The sequence below is a fragment of the Anopheles gambiae genome, chromosome 2 (assembly GCF_943734735.2).
Source record: "Anopheles gambiae chromosome 2, idAnoGambNW_F1_1, whole genome shotgun sequence".
NCBI lineage: Eukaryota > Metazoa > Arthropoda > Insecta > Diptera > Culicidae > Anopheles > Anopheles gambiae.
Genome location: NC_064601.1, coordinates 115,284,178 through 115,304,558, shown reverse-complemented (window position 1 = coordinate 115,304,558; position 20,381 = coordinate 115,284,178). Strand labels below are relative to the sequence as shown.

Sequence of the window (20,381 nt, the reverse complement as noted above, 5' to 3'; positions counted from 1 at the left end):
GGAAATACACGCACACACACACAACCACACAGAGACACCAAGCGGTCAGTGGGGTGAGGTGGGCCATGCATCATAATAAAAACATCGGGTTGGGAGGCGCGAAGATTTCTATGAATATGAATAATATATGTATCTCTTCCTGTTTATTGTGCAATGCTGTTTTAATAAAGGATTTACATACGTTAGAGATTACTGCACTGTACAGGACCCTGCCTGGCTCCACACACACAGGTGGTGCCGCCTCAAGATGATAATTATTATTATTGATTGCAAAACCTCTACTCTTTTGTTTGCATACAAATCCCACGTGTGTATTACATCGCGTCTGTAAAAGAATGGAATTCAACTGAACTAATCATCCCAGTTGCAAACTGGAGAAAATAAAGGGGAGGATCAGGAACACAGAAATCATACACAAAAAATGTATTAAATGCACTAATCTTTCAAAGTCTTTTCTTAAGGGAGAGGGTGTTTGTTTCTTCTTAAAAGCAGCCAAGTTACAAGTCCCTAGTTTTTGCACGATTCCATTGTCGTTTTCGTCGACCCCACACCATTTGCTGGTACTTTGAATAAAATGGTAGTTTCTTCCAACACGTCGAATGTATATAATTTTATATAATTTATAGTGTGTATGCTGTGTGTGTGTATATGTATATATGGTACCTTGTTTAGTGGTTGGAGGGGAGGGAAGGGTGTATATATAATATGTCCTTTCTGTCTACGCAATTGTGTGTTATCGGTGCAGGTGTGTATATGCATTTCTCACTATCATGTTCTATATGTTTCCCTCCAAATTTCCTGATCTTCGTGTGGTTTTTTGTTTGTTGTTTGATACAGATATTTTACCCTATACATAATTTCACTGCACACACACACGCTTCCCGCACTCTCTCCCTCTCTAGGTGGTTCCTGTCTCATTTGCTTTGTATTATCATATAATATGCTCAAAATAAACACCCACGTTCGTTTGACGCGTTTCGCGCTCTCTACTTGCCCTCCCAAAACCGCGATCGTATTTGAATGATGATCGTCTGCTCGAAAGTTCGGGTTTCTAAGAAAAGTCTTTATGTTTCATGATTTGCGTCTGGTTGCCTGCCTTATGATGCCTGAGAGGATGGCAACAAACAGCAGTACGGATCTACACCGGGGCACAGAAAGTCACCATCTTCGCCTCTATACCATTTATGTGTTCATTCTCTCTACCACAGATATTATTTTATCTTACTTGAGGATAGCTGTTTTTTGTTTTTTTAAAGACGGCTATATATGGGGAGGGACGATGCCGCTTTACTCACGTGGGCCGGGGGGGAGCTACTTTGCTTATAGTCCTTACACATTGTTTTTGCTTTATATAATGTTACAATTATCTACAAAACGAACAACACTACAGAAGAGTCTGTCTTTCATTTGTGTATGTGTGTGTGTGGTACGTTTGCGGAAATACAAAATGGTCTGCCAGCTTTTCATCGGATCAGATCATAAGATTGGAGAGTCATAAAGCTTTTTTGTGAGAAATTGTTTGTTGCACTATGGCTTGATAATAAATGCATGTAAATCGTAAAGGAATGTATCACCTTCTTCCCATGTGATTGTTCCTTGTGTTGGCAAATGAAATCGTTAGTCGAAAGAGGGGATAAGAAGTCTGAGTCTACCTGTGTCTAGCTCTTAACCTACTAACAACACGCATAAATAATTCATAAAGGACATTTTGCTATGCATTTGTCCGGATAGGATCAATTCAGATTATATTTTCTCTCTCCCTCTCTCTTTCTCTAGCACACCACTGCTCTGGTCTTTCTAATCACATCCCTTTTTTAAATAAATCCCATCAATAACATTCACTCTCTATGCGATCCCCAAGCGATCCCCTTTCAGGCACGTTTGGGGACACACATACACACATATCAGTAACTAGCAACATTCATGCGTAAAATTTAACAACTTTCTATTGTTTGTGTATAATAGATTGATTGTAAAATATACCCCGCACCTCGCCCTTTAAGTAACCGTTCCGTTCTGCATCATTCTTGTACCATCGATTCCATACATTAAAGTCTCTTTATCATCCTTCCCGCTCCCGGCTCAATGCAGTAACATTGCCCCAAAAAAAGTGAACTGAACAACAAGCGTGCTCAAAGGAAAGCGTGATGTACGTGAAACCAAATTCCCATATGACTAGCATGAAAGCTTCCCTGTTCCTAGTGTCGCTTGTCCCTTCTATCCTTGCATTCGCCTGTTAAAATTGGGATTATTAGAATCGTTCATCTCACTACACTCTCTTGCTGCAGCAGAAGGGAGATAGAGCGATGGAGTTGGCTCGATAATGTGTGTATATATATAGCATAAATGCGTAATTATGCATGCTCTTTTCGCAAACCACGTGCGTGCGTGCGTCCATCCGTCCATCCGTCCGTCCGTTTGGTTAAAATTGTGTGATATGAAAATTCGTACTTTGAAGTTTAGCATTTTCCTCGAAAATATAGCTCTCCTCGCACTGGTTAGTTAGGACCCGGTCAGCCAATTCGACTGTACAATATGCGTCTGTGTACGTGTGTATCTCGGAGGGAATGTAGAGACATAAGGAAAGAGAAAAGTGGGGGAAAGTGAATCAGAGAGAATGTTGAATGTTGAGTTTCAGCACATCAGCAGCAGCAGCAGCAGCAGCAGCAGCAAGACCACCTAATAAAATGGACCGAGCATCCCAGTACTGGGAATACCATCCGCATTGTCTTCTCATTCCCAGTACCGAGCCAACGGCAGCTTCTATGTGTGTGCTTGTGGTCACTGTTAACGTCCATGCCCTAGCCCCGGCACACACGCCTTACAGATGGCTCGAATCGTAATCGGGGATGTGATTTAATTCCGTTTCACGATTACTCCAGCGGAACAGTGGCGGTCCGTTGCTGAAACAGTACTTCATCTGCAGCGGTTCATCGTTCTCCACGTAGTACATCAGATAGAAGTTGCACATTTCATCCTCGTTGGTGGCACTGTAAAAAAAGGGCAGCAACAGACAGACAGACAGACGTTAGTAAATGAAAAGCTTATCAAACTCCTCCCCTCGAAGTAATTACCCAATTTTCGTGATGCGCGTCCGATTGCTCTCCATGGTGCAGCGGGCAGCGAGTCGATCGTTCTTGCGAATCGGATCCCGGCTCTCGACCGGATAGAACATCTGTGGCGTCAGTGGGTCACGTTTGCCGAGCAGCGTCCACTGGTCGGTGCCGGCGTCGTCCTTTCGAATCCGGTAGCCGGAAACCATTCGGCCCAGGCTGTGCGTGTGCGTACGGTAGGCGAACGGATGGATCACCTTGTCCTCCTGGATGTCGCACAGCGTGTCCATGTGTTCGGTTGCCATCGGTGGGATGTAGCCGGCCGTGCCGAGCAGGATGACACCGGCCTGCTTCGACAGTGGTTTCGTGGTGTAGTGGATGAATATGCCCGAGTCATCGTACGTGGTTCCATCTGGCGCGGGGAGAAGGGATAAACGTTCATTAAGCTCTGGATACCACATAACCCGCAAGGGGGACCGGAGTAGGACAAAGCTTAAAATGAATGTAAATTAACGGAGCACACAAACTAATTGGACGAGGGATTTACAAATCACAACGACCCATCTGTTGCATACACGACTACCAACCAGTAGCCGGCTTTATCACTTTACACTCCAAAGTGTACGAAGCTTTATGGAGTGCAACGTAGCTTCTGCTTTTCCTCTCATCAACAGGGCACGTGCGAGTACTCTTCCTGGAGCATCCGGTTGAATGAACAACATGCACTGCACACGACAGCAGCCGGACACTCACACTAACACAAACTCAATTGCATTATTCACAATCGAACGATTTTCCGTCCACAATGGGAATGCAACGCCCGGGGTGTCGGATGCCACAAAGGCCACAACATTCCAATAGCTGGATGGAATTTTCAATTCGAATAAGGAAAACTTTATAGCACGAGAAAAAGGAGTTTGTTTCAATGGAAAAAATAAGTCATTATACGGTAAGATAAAGGGGCAAGACGTTTCCACCAGGTTTGTGGTTTGACCTTCAACCCACTGCTCTGCTCCAGCCGCATGGAACACGCACCAACGGTACAGCACCTTATCTTTACATCCTTTCTTCGGTGCAGTTCCTGGAGCGTATCTCATGAATGATTTATCGAATCACTGCTCCTTGCTGTACCCCAACCAACCCGTGGATATCAAGTCTGCCGATGGCATGGCTTTTCAGCGGTCCCGGGAACGATTCCTAGTGCACGTAGTCTCGCAACTCAAAGCTCCAAGTTTTCAAGGTCCCTGAGACGACCATCTCGGGAATTCTGGCTTGGGGATGAATTACAATAGCAATAAATATAGTTTCACCGAACGCCTTGTGACGCCCGCTTCAATACTGTGACATGGAGTGGGATTTAAATGTAGCACCGAAACCGTATCGGAGCGTAACTGACAAGGCGGAGACAATAGACAGGTAGCTTAAACCTTCCACTAACATGGTCAGTATAAGTAACTCATTGCTCACTGGCAATGTCTAAAAAGCTAACAACCTGCAACCGCCACCATTCATTCGTCTTTTGCTTCAGGGCTGCTCATCGACGCCTTTCTGCTACTTGACTTTTGCCGTGTCTCGATGATGATGGTCGTGGTCGTTCGCTTGCTTGAAGAAGATTATCAAATGGTTCCAGGAAAAACGGCACAACAAGTAAACCCACAACCCCGGTAACGGTTTCTGGTTACTGAACAAACACTACCAGTATAGCCCGCGGCGAGGCATCAACAAGGCTAAGTATGGCTCTATCTCTGCTCACTGTCATCCGTTTTTCGCGCGAAGTTTCACTACTATTTTGCCCATTAATCCGCAATTAAAGTATTACCTGCGTCTCAAGAATCGCCTTACTTCCAAACATTCTTCTCCGAGTTACTTTTCAACATACAAATCCTCCCAAAAATGTGCACTTTTGTGTCAATCAGTTCGGACGGCAACGAAATGATGTCTTCAACAATAAGTCCTCTCCGCATTTGGAGGATTGTAGCATTGATTTACATTGCTTATGGTGCTGCGTGACCTGAAGACACCGGCAGTTGAGGTTGGAAGGAAGGACACGCCCGGAAGTTCCGGAAAGGGTGGTGGTTGGTAATATATTTTCGTCCACTCCCTCGTACCCTTTTACCCTCGTACCTCCCTGTCGTACACTTTTTTTCCGCACAAGACATTTCAACAGGTGCCGTTCGTGATAGGTTTGAAAAACACGACGATTAAGGCGAGGGACGCGAGAGGTTCGTGAAAGGAATGCAGTAGCTTTTGTCAAACCACAGAGAGAGTGAAGCGAATCCACTGCGTGCATAATAAAATATGAATCGTTTTGGCAGGCGAACTGTGGTGGGTGGTGCACATCCCTTTTCTGCCGGATGGGAAATTGTTTCCTCTTTTCCGGTGGTCCTACCCGGTGGTGCTGGGTATGTTCTTCTTTTTGCTGGTACTAAAAATGAGCTTCCACCGTAAACGACAGCACAATTAATTTCTTCCTCCTGTGTTGGTTGAACCCATCATCCATTCAGTCCTTTCCACCATATCTTCCCACTGGGGGAGAGAGAGAGTGAGAGGAACCAAAAGTTATGCCTTGCGGATCCAACGGGATGGCAAAACTTTCCAATCTACCACACCAAATTTGCCTCCGGTGGCAATATGCGTGTACAAACTTTCCCAGCGAACACCAACACGCTGCAGGAACTCGGAGGAGGATGCCTCCTCCTACCTTCAAATTTTGGGTTACTGTTTTTTTTGACTACTCTTTTCTCCATTTTCCACCGCCGGAGCTCTCGAATATTGAGCACCCGAGAGTACACGTTCGAGAAGCTACTGTTTGGTTAGCTTTTCGCTGTTTTTCCTTTTGGCCTGGGATTGCACAAACCGCGTATGTCCTTTCTGGTACGTTCCGTAACGAAACCCTCCCCCCAACGATGGGATGGCCTTTGTGTCTACCGGTTGGTACCGGGATAAGCGCGTAGGTAGCGATGGCATTTATCTCGGAATTACCTGCCACCTACACACGCATTACGACACGGTCGGTCGTCGCGCGGGCGCGGTTTATCTCCCAACCTTGTAGGAAAAGCAGTTCCCGCAAGTATCTAGCAGCAAGAGAAACACGACCCACCTCCCTCCGCAGAACTCAATTAAGCACGCTTCCTCCTCCTGCCCCCAAAAGTGGAAAGCGCAATGGAGCCCTGGAGGGGGCCCCCGGAGGGAGAGTCATAAAATTTTGATTCATTTCTAACCGCTGGCAGCGCTGCGATCCTTCAGAGCATGCGGTGGGCAAACCCCGTCCGTGGGTGTTTGTGCAAATGGATTTCACAACCTCCGAGATGAGATACCTCCCGGTGCTCTTGGGTGAAAAGCCCGGTTGATTTACCACCACCATCAACTCTGGTGTGCGATTTCCTCCCTTGTTCATTTTAATGTGTAAAGTAACACTGCAAGTAAACAACCTCGCGTTCGCTGAAAGCCGTCTACGTCTACGTCAGGAAACTTTCGATAAACAAACAGGCACAAACCACACACACACAGAGCTTGAGGATTTACGGGTCTCTCTCTCTCGCTGGCACCACATGATTTACCTTTGAACTTATCGATGTGGGCATAGTGGACCTGCAGCACAATGTACTGGATCGGCGAGTCCTTGCCGACCTTAAAACCGACGCCTTCCGGCAGCTCCAGCTTCGGTGCGTCACGGGCCCACGCGTAGATAATTTGCGACGGTGCGCCACTTCCGCAGGGACTGCCGCTTTCCTCGCTACCGCCCGCCATCTCACCGCAGTTCCTGCCGAAATTGGAAAGAAACAAACAAACAACACAGTGACAGCAGCATTGTTTAAAAGCCCCGGGAACGTTACTACTACTTCATCATTTTGGAGCGGTTGTCATTTTTGGGGCGATAAATTGCTCCCCATTGGCCGTCCGGAAGCAACTTACCATACAGCCGATTCGGAACCGGGCTGACCGCAGCCGTACAGTAGCATATGGTGCGCGGTGGCCATGGTGGCGTTCGGTTCGAAGCCCACTGTTGGGGGAGAAAGAAAGAAAGAAAGGAATGGAAAAGTATGTTAATATAGCTAATAGAGGATGGGTTGTAGACGCACACAACACTTACCAATATAGTAGCTCTTGGTGTAGTCCACCTTCACCGGTGTGCAGAGGTAGAGTTCGGGCTGATGGGGAGAGGGAAAAAAAGCAAACAGACAAAAAACAACGGAATTAGTACAGGCAGGAACCATACACATACAATTTGTGGGTAAACTTAGACGTAGTTGTTCTGACAAGACAAAGTTGGAATTGATTCGTCGAATCCAATGAGTGTGTGTGTATGCATCTCATTAGTAAAATAAATGGTTTCGTTGTTCTCAAATTACCGTGCGTCACATTTAGGTTTCCCACTACCGGAACGCATTTAATGTTATTAAGCGACAAAACAGCGTCTGTTCCTGTGAATATTTCAATAAATTGACCAAAATTGAACCAAGCATTTAATATGAATTTCCCCTTTTTGATATTGCTATCGGTTACAGTTTCCAATAAAACATTGACTTCAAACAGCTTCTAATGTATCGGAATGGGCACAAAAGTGGCTTTTTGAATGTTGCGACATTATTGATTATCGGACCCAGCGTTTATTAATTTATCCCCAGCGTAACCGCAAATCATAAAATGGCAAAGTTGAAGCCGAAACCCACCGAAACCATCCCGTTTTGATTATCCTGGGGAGGAAAAGCTGTTTATTTTCCATTTGCGCGAAGCAACAGCGAACAAGCGCAACGCTCTCGCGCAAACGATGGTTCGATTAAAACATTATACACACACCAAAAAAAATCTAATACCACCGTGTCCATCGTCTGTCGAAAGCTTGTGCCACGCTTAGGCGACGAGATGGATGCTTTTAATCAAATGAACTCTGCAGTATACCCACCCCTCCCACCCGCTCCCTTGGGACCGGTACCTGTTGCACGAGGATAATCTGCGCATCTTACGCGGACGACGGGGCACGACAGTAGCAGCAACAGTACATCATGCTGGCGAAAACCTAAATTGAATTCACATTCACTGCCACTCACCATTTGCACACCGACCAAAAAAAAAAACAACCCCGCTCCCCTTGGACTCCCTCTCTTCTCTGGAGAGCCGAATGACGTTCGTTCGTCGAAATAAATTGAAAGTAACAAGGGGGAAAATATCTCGGGAGATAACGACGTACAACGAGGAAAAGCTGCGTTCGAGAACTTTCCAAATACAGAGAGAGAGGAGGAAGAAGAGAGAAACGCCCTGTACCTCCCCCTATCAAACACAGTTTAGTCTTTCCATTACACCGAACATGCCACAGGATGCCAGACACGAAAGGCAACCCGTAATGTATCGCAGGGAAGAGAGCAAGCAAATGCTGTGCTATTCGGAGGAATAAATCCAGTCTCATCGTCCACACGGCACAATCCGGAACGCACACATCCGCCCGCCGCACGACCGTTGCAACACCCACATATGGAATACATTCATTTGCTAACGATCTCATATTGCTTTGTGCCATGCTCTTGCTCGCTCTTGCATTTCTTTGACTTGCAGGCTCCCGGCAGTACTTTCACTCGAGGTCATATGCGCTGCGGAGGTCAACAAGCTATGCCACCCCCTTTGCGGGGGAGGTGCAGGTTAATCGAGGTATAACGGGATACCATATTTTGCATACTCCGCGCTGATCAGTTCCATTCCCCAGAACCCTTTTTACTCTCCTCCTTTTCTCGAGCTTTATTGGATTTGGTGATCATATTTAACAACAAAAAAAGCCCCGTATCAAAAGGACATCCAATTTGTGAGCTAATGGGAGTGGGAGCAAGGAAACGACCCGCAGAGCAAAATGGCCACTAATGGCTTGGCTTACACGGGATACATACGGAGTGTGGTTCACAGATGGAAAACACATTTTCAAGTTCATTTTCCACCGGAAGGACATGACCCCGCATGGCCAGTACAACTAACAGGACGTTTCGCAGTACGATTGCACAAGACTGTGTTTGCATCATCGGGCAATGGTTCGATGGACATCATCGAGCGATTTAAAATTGAAATGCCACCCGGTTTGATAAAGGTCACGCCGACAACCAAGCCCAAGTCCTGATATTTGCGTTCCAATCACAATCATCAGCAACCGATTCAGTGCGGGAGTTAATTATTCTCGCGGGATGTGATGCAATCAAGCCCACCCCGGGGAGAGTGGGAGTAGCTTTTTTCCACAAATCATTCACCAGCAAAGTCTCCCCTGTACAATTACATCAGTCGGTAGCATTCTGTAAAAAAAGGGGCAAGAAAAACGAAAATCCCACGTAGAGCGGGGGTTAAATTATTCATTTCGACACCTTCGGTCGTGATTACGGATAACGATAAAAAAGACCTTCATCCACAGGGATCCCCCTACCTCTTCCCCACTCAGGCACTCAATCATTGTGCCACGAACCATACAAACTTCCGCTCGTGGGACGTGAAGCTACCGAAGCAAGACTCGTTTGTCTCTACCGTGCGCTGCAGCGCTGCAGCCCTATGGTCCATGGGGTTTTATGTTTGGCCTCTCGTATGGCTGGCGTCTGTAATACCAGCCAACACAACCCACACTGGTGTAAAGTGTGATCGTGATTGGGGAAAATTCCAAGCAAGAGGCAAGGGAGAGCAAGCAAGCAAACCGTCCGTTTCACTAATTTCCATAATTAGCCTTATCTGCCCACGGAAAATTTAAGGATACGAGGAAATGAAGAAGCAACCGACGGTGCTAGTTTTTTGTAGCAGCTAGAATAAAAGCGAAAATAGATGGTAATTAAAAATATTCTCCGTCAACCGGTGGTAAGGAAAAAAAAAATTGAAAAGAAAATGGCGCTTGCTTTTGGTATGATATTGAGGTAATTACTGGCGTTTTTGTAATGCTTGGGATGTTATAAAAAGACACTTTTAAAAGGAAATTCCGACAAATTAGCTGCTGCGCAGGTAAATTCGTGGAAAAGTGTAATCTGCTCAGGATATAGTACCTTGGACGGCAGTACAGGAAAAATCATTGCCAAGTGCCACGGCGTATGTTACACCCATCAATCGCAATACCACGAAATTGTTGTACCTAGAGCATAACGACATAACAAACAGTATAGCATTCCATTAACATTGCAAAAGAATTGCCTCGCGAGAGTATATCTGTTCGGGGGGAGGGGGAACGGATTCATCCAAATTCCGGTATACTCTCTCCGGGAGGTAAGAGAATCAATGTACGCCGCCCTCAACAATACGGTTCTCTATAATTCAGACATCTATCTGCGGAGAAGGGAATGGATTAAATAACCTTCCGCGTACGTGACACTCAGGGGAATGTGTTCGGTGGGGTAGTATGTACTACACATAGCTAGGGTAATCAAAACAACTAAAGCAAAGGGAGCAATAGAGCCCTTTGCCAATGGATCGGATTGAGGGTTACTACCTTTGCTTGTTTATCCTTGTAACAGGGCGTTTTCCGAACACGATCTCTAGCAAACTTCACAGTCCATTCTTCATGCAATGCTTGGACCAGGCACCATACCATATCGATGGTCTATAATTCGCCAACACAAATAGCAGCTCTGGACAAACAAACCCGTTCGGGTTGTTGTGGTGATGTTTTGAGTATGGCCGCAAAAGCTCCCACCATAACCTGAACCCCCCATCCAGTCTCAAAAAGCATCCAAGTAGATCTAAAATTAGCCAAACCCTTCCTCCCAGATCCGAAATATCCCAACAAGAGCGTTAGTGAATCCTGCCGAGGCTGAGTTATGTTTGACCGGAAAGAGTGCGAAACAGTGAGAGTGGTTGGAGGATGATGGGGCGCCGGTGATATTTTCCCGATGCTTTCTTTATCCCCTTTCACCCAAAACACGCTCGTCTCGGTGGCGTGGTCCAAAAATAGCACACCACCTACACGCATTGATTCGTTAGAAGATGGAAAATATTGCGCCGGCAAACGTTTGCTATGTGTATCTGCGTTTTCAGCATGTTTTTCAACATTCCCTCCTCCGTATACCTTTCTCCAGCCAGTTCGTTCATCATCTTCGTGGTGGCACAAATCGAGAGACGCAAAGAGATTCGAGATCCTTAATGTCATTCGTTTCCTTTCGCGTTCACCATTAAGTGCACACTCTAGGAAACCGGCTTATGCTTTTGCCGCAAAGGAAAGCTGTAATAGATTTTGATAAGCATGTCGCGTGTCGGCGAGATCAGTGTGCCGGGAGCGGGAATGAATCTTGATGTCAACACCTTCTTTCCATTCCGAGCCGGCACCAAACCATTCATCAGTGTGTTGCGGTACCGGTGTCAAATTGATGGATTGATGAAGCTCTTGTCTCTTGTCTGCTTTTTATTGGTTTGGCGTGCTGTAGAACATCGGAGTGGAAGGTGAATGTGATGGATTCTGACAAGCCATACTTGGCAGCTTGGATTCATCTCCTTTATCCTTCAGATTGGAACACACTCGTACAATTAGACGTACGATTTTGACAAACCGTTTATCCATAAATCATGGAACACGTGGCATCGTGTTTTATCAAACAATCTAAAACGAAAAGCTAATTAACAAAAAAAGTAAGTTAATTGAATGCAACTTTGCTTACATATTCTTCGAAATAGTTACTCAGTGCAATGGGTCTGTTTCTCTTTCAATTCAATCCAAATGTCCTGTAGAAGAACTGTGTTTAATCTACCCCGGCCTTGTTCAGCTTCTTTATCGCCATTTTCGTAGCAGCCGTTGCCCCTAGCAACGATCCTCCAGTCTCCGCGAGGATTGTTCACCTTCTGTGCAATGCAGCGTCTTCACTTCATTGTGCCAGTTTCAAGCGATAAGTCGTGAACTGCAAATTACTGAACAAAATGTGTCCGAACGAAAAACCGCCGCCAAAGAAGATCCGAGCTCCGATGCATCTCACGATGAATTTACGTAAGTTAACTGATGTGAAATACAAACGAAAAGCCTTTGCTTTGCAATCGTGTGTATCTCTCTGTATGTCCTCAAAAGTGGGCATTCGGCTGAATAATGTGGGTAACTACATATTCTTACGAATCGATCATGGCCCGCGGGAGAACAACCAGCACCAACAGCAGCAACAACAATTGCAACCACCACCGATTACAAGCAGTGTTGCAAGAGGGAACAGACTCAGCAACAAGCGAAACAGAACTGTGGTAAATCTCACGACAATTAGCAAACTCCAGGTAGCAATGATAGGCTCCAATTTCTAATCCGAAAGACTACACTACTTTGCCGGCCGGGTAGCAAACGTCATTACCTTGTCGTCAATATTTTACTAATTTCTTTCTTCTCTTCATTTATTTGCAGATTGTGCCGTCTTCATATCGTTACTCGACCAACAGCTGGCAATTGAAGCATTACGAAGCGAACGTAATGCTCAGGATCGAAATTGTCGAAATCAAACACAGCGGGAACTATAATCGACGGCCACAGCGGAACGGAGGCAAATAGAAAGCTGAAAGATGGACGAATACGCAATATCTTCACTCGTATCCTACACAGACTAGATCCACACTTCATGTATTGTACTTCATGTGTAATCAACTACGCGCGATGCTTACTTTGTTAAGCAGCAGTTTAAATAATATTCAATCGTAGCCCTATTTGCAACCCGTTTTCTTTTAAAAAATGTGGGATTTTTAACAAAAATATCCATAAAATCTTACAAAACTGCCATTGCTCACAAAGCCAAACGACGCCTGGGTGACAAAATACACATCCAAGGAGGCTTCAAATGTTCTTTTTACGAAAAATAGACGTGCACAGCGGGCGCGTGATTCCTAGAACTGGCTAGCGAAACAAGCTTAATGTCAGCCTTGTAGGTATTTCTTTTCCATGCACTGCCTCCTCTTCGACGTTATTACTGATAAAATAACAACCCTGTTGTCCATCCCCCTGCATTTCAGTGCTCTTCGTCAGGATTAGGGACACAATGCGGGCGACACATGTGTGATACATCTTTTTAAATTATTCATGCATAATTTGACAACCGCTGGTGGGGCTTTCTCGGGGAGCTCTCTTTGGTTGTCCCTGTCCCTCCCGCTCCCAAATAAAAGCTTTTCACTGTCCCATCTTTTTAGGTCCCAGCATAGAGCATAAAAGAAGGACGAACAACTTTGGATTGTGAATATTCATCGTCATGCATATGCTTCTCTCCGCGCCATAACCTTGAGGCACTTCTCAACACGATCGTCTAGCCACAATCCGGGCCGATAGAAGATTTGGTAAACTTTTCCAATGATTATAACCATAATTGCCAAAGTGTTTGTGTTGCTGAGTGTCCTGACCGTTCGAAACGGAGCGAATGAGAGAGAGAAATCGAAGATAGGTATGAATCCTACACTCCTTCTGCAAAGGGAGCAACCGATACTCCCCACAGGTGGAGGCAATTTTCCATCATCAAACCTAATCACCCACCGACGCTTTCGGGTTTCCCGCCTTCTTGGGCCGTTTTTCCGGGGCATGTCCGGGGAAAAGGGGTTCAATTAATGACACCCAAATTATGATGCCCAAAAAGGGATCCCCGTTAGTTTACCTTTGGTTTCTCAGGATCTGCCCCTAAGACACCAGAGTAAAGGTGGGAAAAAGTTTGATAAATTATTAATTCCAGTTAGCTTCCTAAACAAATGTTAGCTTCCTTATGGTTCAATGGCGATGTATTTTCACAATCCGTTGCAGACTAAAGAGAAGTAAATCAATAATCGATACACTCTGCTCAAAAAGGAAGGTTCGTTTGTCCCAAAAAGCCTTCCCAACAAAAACAGTCAGTCAATGACGAACATCATCCATGCCAATCCGTGCCAATATGGACCGGCACTAAACGCCCACATACGGTGCCGAGAGCCCACTTGTACCGTCGTCATTTCCATCACTCCATCGTGTTGGCCCTCTCCTGGTGCGCTGCTTCTTACAGTTTTCGTTCTTCTCTACACTGCCGGCAACATCATAATGGGGGAGCTAGCTCTCGTATGAATCAACATCGCAAAAAACCTCAGCCGCTTCTTCCTCTTTCCAAGCCTTTGCGGAGCTGTTGCGTACGTGCGTAATAACGCCAATGCGTGGAAAATGCCGGCAGCAAAGGAAAAGAAATAGAAAATGCGGTTGGTTTTCCTTCTCCCTGTCTCGCTCTATTGCTGACGTCATAGCGCGCGGGTCGTGTGATGCCGGCGTCCCAAAAATCCAAAAACCCTCCCCCGGCCCTGGTGGTTGGACAATCTGGCACGAATGCTGGCGTGGTGCCAACACGCGCGCGAAAGAAAGTGCCCGTGTGTGGTGTGTGTGGTGCGTTTACGTGCGTTCCACTAATTGACGACGTGAGTGAGTGAGCGGCTCTATGCGGATTGTGCTGTTTGTCGATATACACACAAACGTTTAACAATTGGAAGGGAAAATTGTTCACATTTAGTTCTGCCGTTCGCCCGTGGAAGGGAGGAATTCATTCATACAGTGTACAAAAGAACATTAAATTCAGAATGGCCTTTTGCTTGGCCCTTTGTCGCAAGTGTGCTTTTTGTATATGTGTGCGGTATAAATATTGACATTTTCGTTGTTTTTTAACACTTTCATGGCGCTTTTTAAATGTGTTTTTCTAACTAAATCAATCATTCTAAAAGGAAAACCATTAAAATAGTGATTTCAACGTACATCAAACGCAGTGTGACAACAAATTCACGATGGACCAAATGGGGGGAGGAGCAGCAAATTTGTCGGAAAAAGCGGGTTTTTTCACCCAACACACACACACAGAAACTTTTCATGCCGTCATCCACCCACGCTGCGCTGGGCTATTGAAAAGAAAAGTTTGCAGAAACAGTGGGCGGATGTGGGGGGCGATGGGGAATGAATGGAAATGTCTAAAAATAGCTTCAAAATTAAATTTCATGCACGGTTGTTTTTTGTTTGTGCTCATGCTCTACACAACCACCCTGATGCATCATCATCGCCATCATCATCATCAAGCGTTACAACAAAGTGTAACGACGAATAATGACGAGCTTTGTTTTAGTGTGCTCGAGTGCATCCATCTCTTATGCCAAAATGGCTACAATGTAACGGCTTCAAAGTAATGGAAATTGTTTGAAACACGGTGCCACGAACGATAAAGGTAAAGTACCATCGGTCCACTCCGGATTGAACCGAATTCGACGACTCTCGGACTCGGGCCAACAACAATTATCCAAACACCCTTTTCACTGTCCAACTGAGACACTCTGTCGATGAGTGAGTGGCATTGAGGAGAGTAAAGGCGATTGACTATTAGCTTGATTGAAAAGAGCCAAAACAAACGCCGGATCGACTGGTATTCCGCCCATCGATTGAGGCCCCCGTCCGTCTCTAATTACTTCACTCTAACGAACGGGAACGAAGCACGAAGAGCAACAAAGTGGTAACTTTGGTGCGGGCCGAAAGTGAAGGAAAACTGGAATTGGGTTGCATCTGACAGAAATCTGTTGTTTGCCCTAGGTTCTACGTCACGTTAACAAGCGCACGATGGAACGATGGTGAAAAGTTTGAGCCACTTCCTCGTGCCACGGGAACAGGTTTCTTCGTTTGACTTAACTTCTTGTGGGAAGTGTATTTTATGCTCTCCTTGCTATGTGAAGAAGTTTGGAGGGGAAGACTGCTGTAACTTCCAGAAGCTAGTATTCCGACAATGTCATACAAAGTTACCCTTTCATCAAAGAAATGCACTTACGTCACGTGTGTGCAGGCATACCACGAACACAAACACGAAAAACAAAACAGTCTCACACAGTCCGTCGACACAACATTTTCCCCTATCACGAATATCATCATGATCGATCCCCGCCCGAGTTCAATAATGCTAATGTTTATTCTATTGATCAAAATCGAAACAAATGAAGATAATGTCTACCTCCGCCCTCCGTCTACCCCGCCAATTCAATTAAACAAACAAATGGCTGATTGAGGTTGATATGTAGCAAATGAACACATATGTATTCCTAATTGAAGGAGGTTCTACCCTTTCCGGTGTGGGTCAGAAGAGCAGTAAAATACGTACATCGTAAGCAAGAATTGATGATGGGCGAATGTACTGTTTAATTAAATTTTAACCTAGACAACAATAATATCATTCCAATTGCAAACTATTTACATTCGATTTCTAAGCCTTCTGACGGTTGTTGCCTGTAGATGAAAGTAGTGCTAGAGCGAAATGTAACACTTTGTTACTAATTGGACGACCGAGAATTCCTAGAGCTCCAGTACCGAGATCGTGCGCCTTCGACACGGAAACCATTGGCAAGATGCTGCTCCTAATTCTGGGAAAGGGATCCACAAACACTCCAACCCATTTGCTAACCGATGTCCAATACCACCACCGTTGGTTGGTGTTTGTGGAGTAGAATTTCCCTTACCTTACCTTTTCCAACCCATCTACCGGAAGAGCACACAGTTAAGCGTGGCAGATGCTCCGTCTCCTCCCGCCTGCCACAGCGATAGAATGTCGGAAATGATAATCATCTGTGCAAACAGGACCGGCTTGACCGGCTCGTTGTTACACCGGACCCTTTGGATTGGAGTGGGACTGGACTGGTGCCGACCAGAACAAGAAGGTTCTGATTTTGTGCCGTTTCCGTTTCGGTGAGAGTGACACGTTAACAGGCAGGTAGTAGAAACAAGAATCGGTGTTTAGAGAAGGTTTTCTTTTAAAGCTTTAAAGTGTCTATCAAGTAATCGAAATTTCCAGAGTCTCTACGCTCTAACGAGACATACAAAAACGCACACAGGCACACGCCCAATGTCCACTGTGAAGGTGATCTAGCGTCTTAGACTTTTACTCAATGCAAGTTGTGTGTCCTATTGCCCACACCCCGACTGCACCGTCCCAAAAGTGAAGGGCGATCGATCAATGTTCTAGATTAGGCGCAACAACTAACGCACTGCGCCACGTACACACAACACAGTTGAGCGCAAAACAACGCGCACAAGTGTCGAAGTGTCGTTTTGGACCTCCACGCACTCATACCCCCAAACAGCTGTTTGTTGTTTGGGCTGTGTGGTTGATTTGTTTGCACAGTTTTCCCCCGTCTGTGAAGAAACGGTTCCTCAGATTCTGATAAGGAACTTTCAAGTGCGCGTTATGAGTCTATGGCAAATTTTTCATTATCAAAGGGGAATTACTAATGGGGAGTGAAGCAACAAAACTGCACCCTAAATCGAACCAATCGTTTCCAATTTTTAGTTTAAAAGAATGTCCCTAACGATTCATGTAACTGCAACACCACTGAAGGAGCATTATCAAAAACCCATCCCTCACCCTTACGTGACCCTGAACACATTGTGTGCCTGTGTGAAATTGCGCGTAGGCCGCATCTTATCATGCCTTTTCTTCTCGTCGGCTACAAAACTTGACGCACAATTCGCTACCATATGGTACGGTTGCTTCGACCTTCCGGAACAATCTTCTCCACACGTCCCCTTTGGGGCAGAAAATTTCCAGCCCGTGTGCGCTTTCCATGGTTGCCTTTGATCCTCTAAAACATTCTAAAGAAACGGTATACTCTCAGCAGAGGTTCACATTTGCAGCATTGTCCTACCTTGTACGGGACGACCTTCGGCATCAGGAACGGGAACTTGCCGACCGGATAGTTTCCGCCACCCTCGGGAAGCCCGCAGACCGCAACTGCCAGGGCGGCCCAAACCATCACCGACCACCACAGCGTCATCATCCTCGTCGGCAGCGGACGATTGCACTTTTGATAACTGCTTTTACTGTTACTGTCGCTGCTGCTGCTGCGCCTACTTTGGGAACTGCTGGTCGAGGTGTGGATGATTTCGCTACTGTCGGAGGATGCTGCTGCCATATGGAAGCGGCTGAACCGTGACGCCACTCGTGGATGATGCATTGTTTCACTGTTTAGCACTGTCGCCACACACACATAGACACATAAACACTCACACACTGCCTAACGTGTAGGCAACCTATGGGGAGAAGAGTGGGAACGGAATGATGAGAAGGGAGATAATAGTTTTACGCACACTGATTGCACGTGTTGGGTCACTTTTGTATTTTGGGCGCGTTGGAAAGGGTGAGATTGCTGTGCACTGGCGATGCACACCACAAGCGCGCGAAGAAGCTTTCTCACACACACTGAAGCTTCGTAGCTGGGTCACACTCGCTGGTAACCTTGAAGAGCGAGAGCGAATGAGAGAGAGCGAGAGAGACGGAGCTATCCCAAAAAATACGCTAACAGGTTGAACGCGTTAATGATTTTTTTCTCCCAATAGGATTCTAGCTGGAAATTGTTATGGAAAAGTAATCAAAACCGTATCAAAAAATAATACGGCGTTGAACTGTTGAACGGTACTTTCTCTTCGTCACCTTTACCTTCTCGGTGTTTGTGCGAATGAGAGGGAAGCACTCTCCCAGTTCAAACAGCCTATCTCTCCTTTTCGCTCTTGTTATTTAATCTTCCATCTGTGGGCTCATAGGAAGGCTAAAAATATAGCTAAGCTAAACATGATACTTTCAAACGATACTTCGCCCAAAAGAAGGAAAACGATTTGAATGGAAAAATGCGCCTTTGATCTGCCTGCCAGGTAAAGCTAAAGATTTTTCTAGCACTATCGATGTAGATTCCACACACTCCGAGGCTCTGCAGCTTCCTACTGTCACAGCTTCAGAGAGGTTCGCTTGACGAAGTAAACAATCACCACACATATTGTTGCAATTTACGCTTTGATGCTCATTGGATGAACACAATTGACTCCACAAACTGTTGTTCCTTCACAGTCACGCTCTTACGCTCGGAACAAAATCTTCTTTCGATGTGCTTTGCTACACGATAAATATGTGTGTTAAATTTCACAAAATACACACCAGCACCAGCAGGTAACTAATTCACGCGGAATTCTTCTCCCAGCTGTGCGGAAGGTTGGGTTTTCCCACACTATCCTTCGGAGCACCTTTTGCACACTACTGCTGTGGCCGCCTGCCTTTGCTTTCGCAATGTCAACACAACGTCGCTCGACGCCTTCTTTGGTGAAATTCAGAGCCAGTGTTAGTAGAAGAAGCAGCAGCGCCACACAAACGCACCAGCACAGCCTGTCGCGCTAGCACGCACGACCGTTCCGTTCGGCGAAAGGCAACATACAAAAGAAGCTCTCTGCCAGGCCTCGTGGAACAGGTTAGCTTTCGCAGCTTTTCGTTCTGCGAAGTTTGACACATTCTCAAGCGTCCCCAAGCAGCAAAACCGAAGCTGTTGGAAAACTTTCCTGTGTGCCGAAGCGAGAGAGCACGTCTTTTCTCACTAGATTTTCTGGAAAATCTGGAGTGGAAAATCAAATTTCCATAGAAAAAAAAGAAAGCTCCATAGCTTCACTGATTTGCTCAATAGATGGCGTATTACCACTCATCATTATACAGTGAACCCTCTTTTATTTGAGAGGCGATGGGACTGTCGAATAAGAGGGGATTTCAAATTACAGAGGTTGAAAGTGAATGAAAGGTCCATACAAGACAAGAAAGAGACAGAACATTTAGTATGCAGCCTTAACTGTTGCTATAGGAAACTGCGAACAGAATCGCTAATTTGAGCATACATCTTTCAATAACCATGGCAACACCATACTCAAATAAGAGGGACACAGATTTCAGAGGTTTTCCAAATTAGAGGAACAAAAATGTACTGGAAATCAAGGGACTGTGCAAAATGTTCAAATAAGAGAGGTTTTTCAAATTGGAGGGGTGTCAAATAAGAGAGGGTTCACTGTATATTGCTGTCCTTTTCTTGCAATGTGTTTCGACAATCTTCATTCCATCATGGCCTATTTGGCCTTTTAACTTTCCGAGCAAAACTCCATATGAATGGTCGTGTGGTCAGATACGTGGGCATCAACATCATCGACCATTAATCAAATCTCACTTGATTCTGTATAAATGGTTCACATTGGGCTTTAGTATTTAAACAATCGTATCGCCGTTATAGTTCTAGCGATGCATAATTTCAATGCAAAACCATATAACAGTACAAAGAGAAGGAAAAAACTCTCAAAGCGAGGAAAGCTCTTCACTTTTAGGATATCCCACCAACAGATGGCGCCACCAGCTTTTTGCTATTTTTAGTCGTTCACCGTCTGCTAAACAAAGTCTTTCTATATTCCGTTTTGGTAGAGAGCTTGAGTCCTTTAGAACCCGTTTAGTGGTCTTTTATTGGATTTGTAGCACTTGGGTCATCTACGTTTTGTGCCATGTTCATTGTTCTTCTTCAAATATGGAATGATTTATCCTTGTACATTTCTAAGGTAAGTTACTTGTTCTCGTACGTGCTCTTACGGGCTACCTGCTG

The 20,381-nt window shown here is 45.4% G+C and overlaps 1 protein-coding gene across 4 annotated transcripts; it reads right to left on the bottom strand.

Annotated features, from left to right (window-relative positions):
- Positions 1-105: 105 nt before the first annotated feature.
- Positions 106-19,242, bottom strand: LOC1269768 (peptidylglycine alpha-hydroxylating monooxygenase). 4 transcript variants are annotated; one of them, XM_308418.5, is made up of 7 exons: positions 18,914-19,242; positions 17,631-18,015; positions 7,147-7,204; positions 6,969-7,056; positions 6,614-6,816; positions 3,075-3,465; positions 106-2,990 (listed from the first exon to the last, which is right to left on the bottom strand). In XM_308418.5, exons 2-7 carry the CDS (start codon positions 17,937-17,939, stop codon positions 2,822-2,824), a joined length of 1,218 nt encoding a protein of 405 aa, XP_308418.5. In that variant the 5' UTR covers positions 17,940-18,015; positions 18,914-19,242; the 3' UTR covers positions 106-2,821. The 4 variants fall into 4 exon arrangements, with proteins under 4 accessions (XP_308418.5, XP_061507557.1, XP_061507556.1 ...); XM_061651573.1 differs by having other exon boundaries at positions 19,130-19,232; XM_061651572.1 differs by having other exon boundaries at positions 19,056-19,212.
- Between the last annotated feature and the right edge of the window lie 1,139 nt (positions 19,243-20,381).

Excerpts from the sequence above, each read along its gene's own strand:
- LOC1269768 (XM_308418.5), bottom strand. The coding sequence starts at position 17,939 with ATGCATCATCCACGAGTGGCGTCACGGTTCAGCCGCTTCCATATGGCA. Across the intron at positions 7,057-7,146 it reads CACCAAGAGCTACTATATTG|TGGGCTTCGAACCGAACGCC; the intron begins GTAAGTGTTGTG and ends CTCCCCCAACAG. Across the intron at positions 3,466-6,613 it reads CCACATCGATAAGTTCAAAG|ATGGAACCACGTACGATGAC; the intron begins GTAAATCATGTG and ends TCCCCGCGCCAG.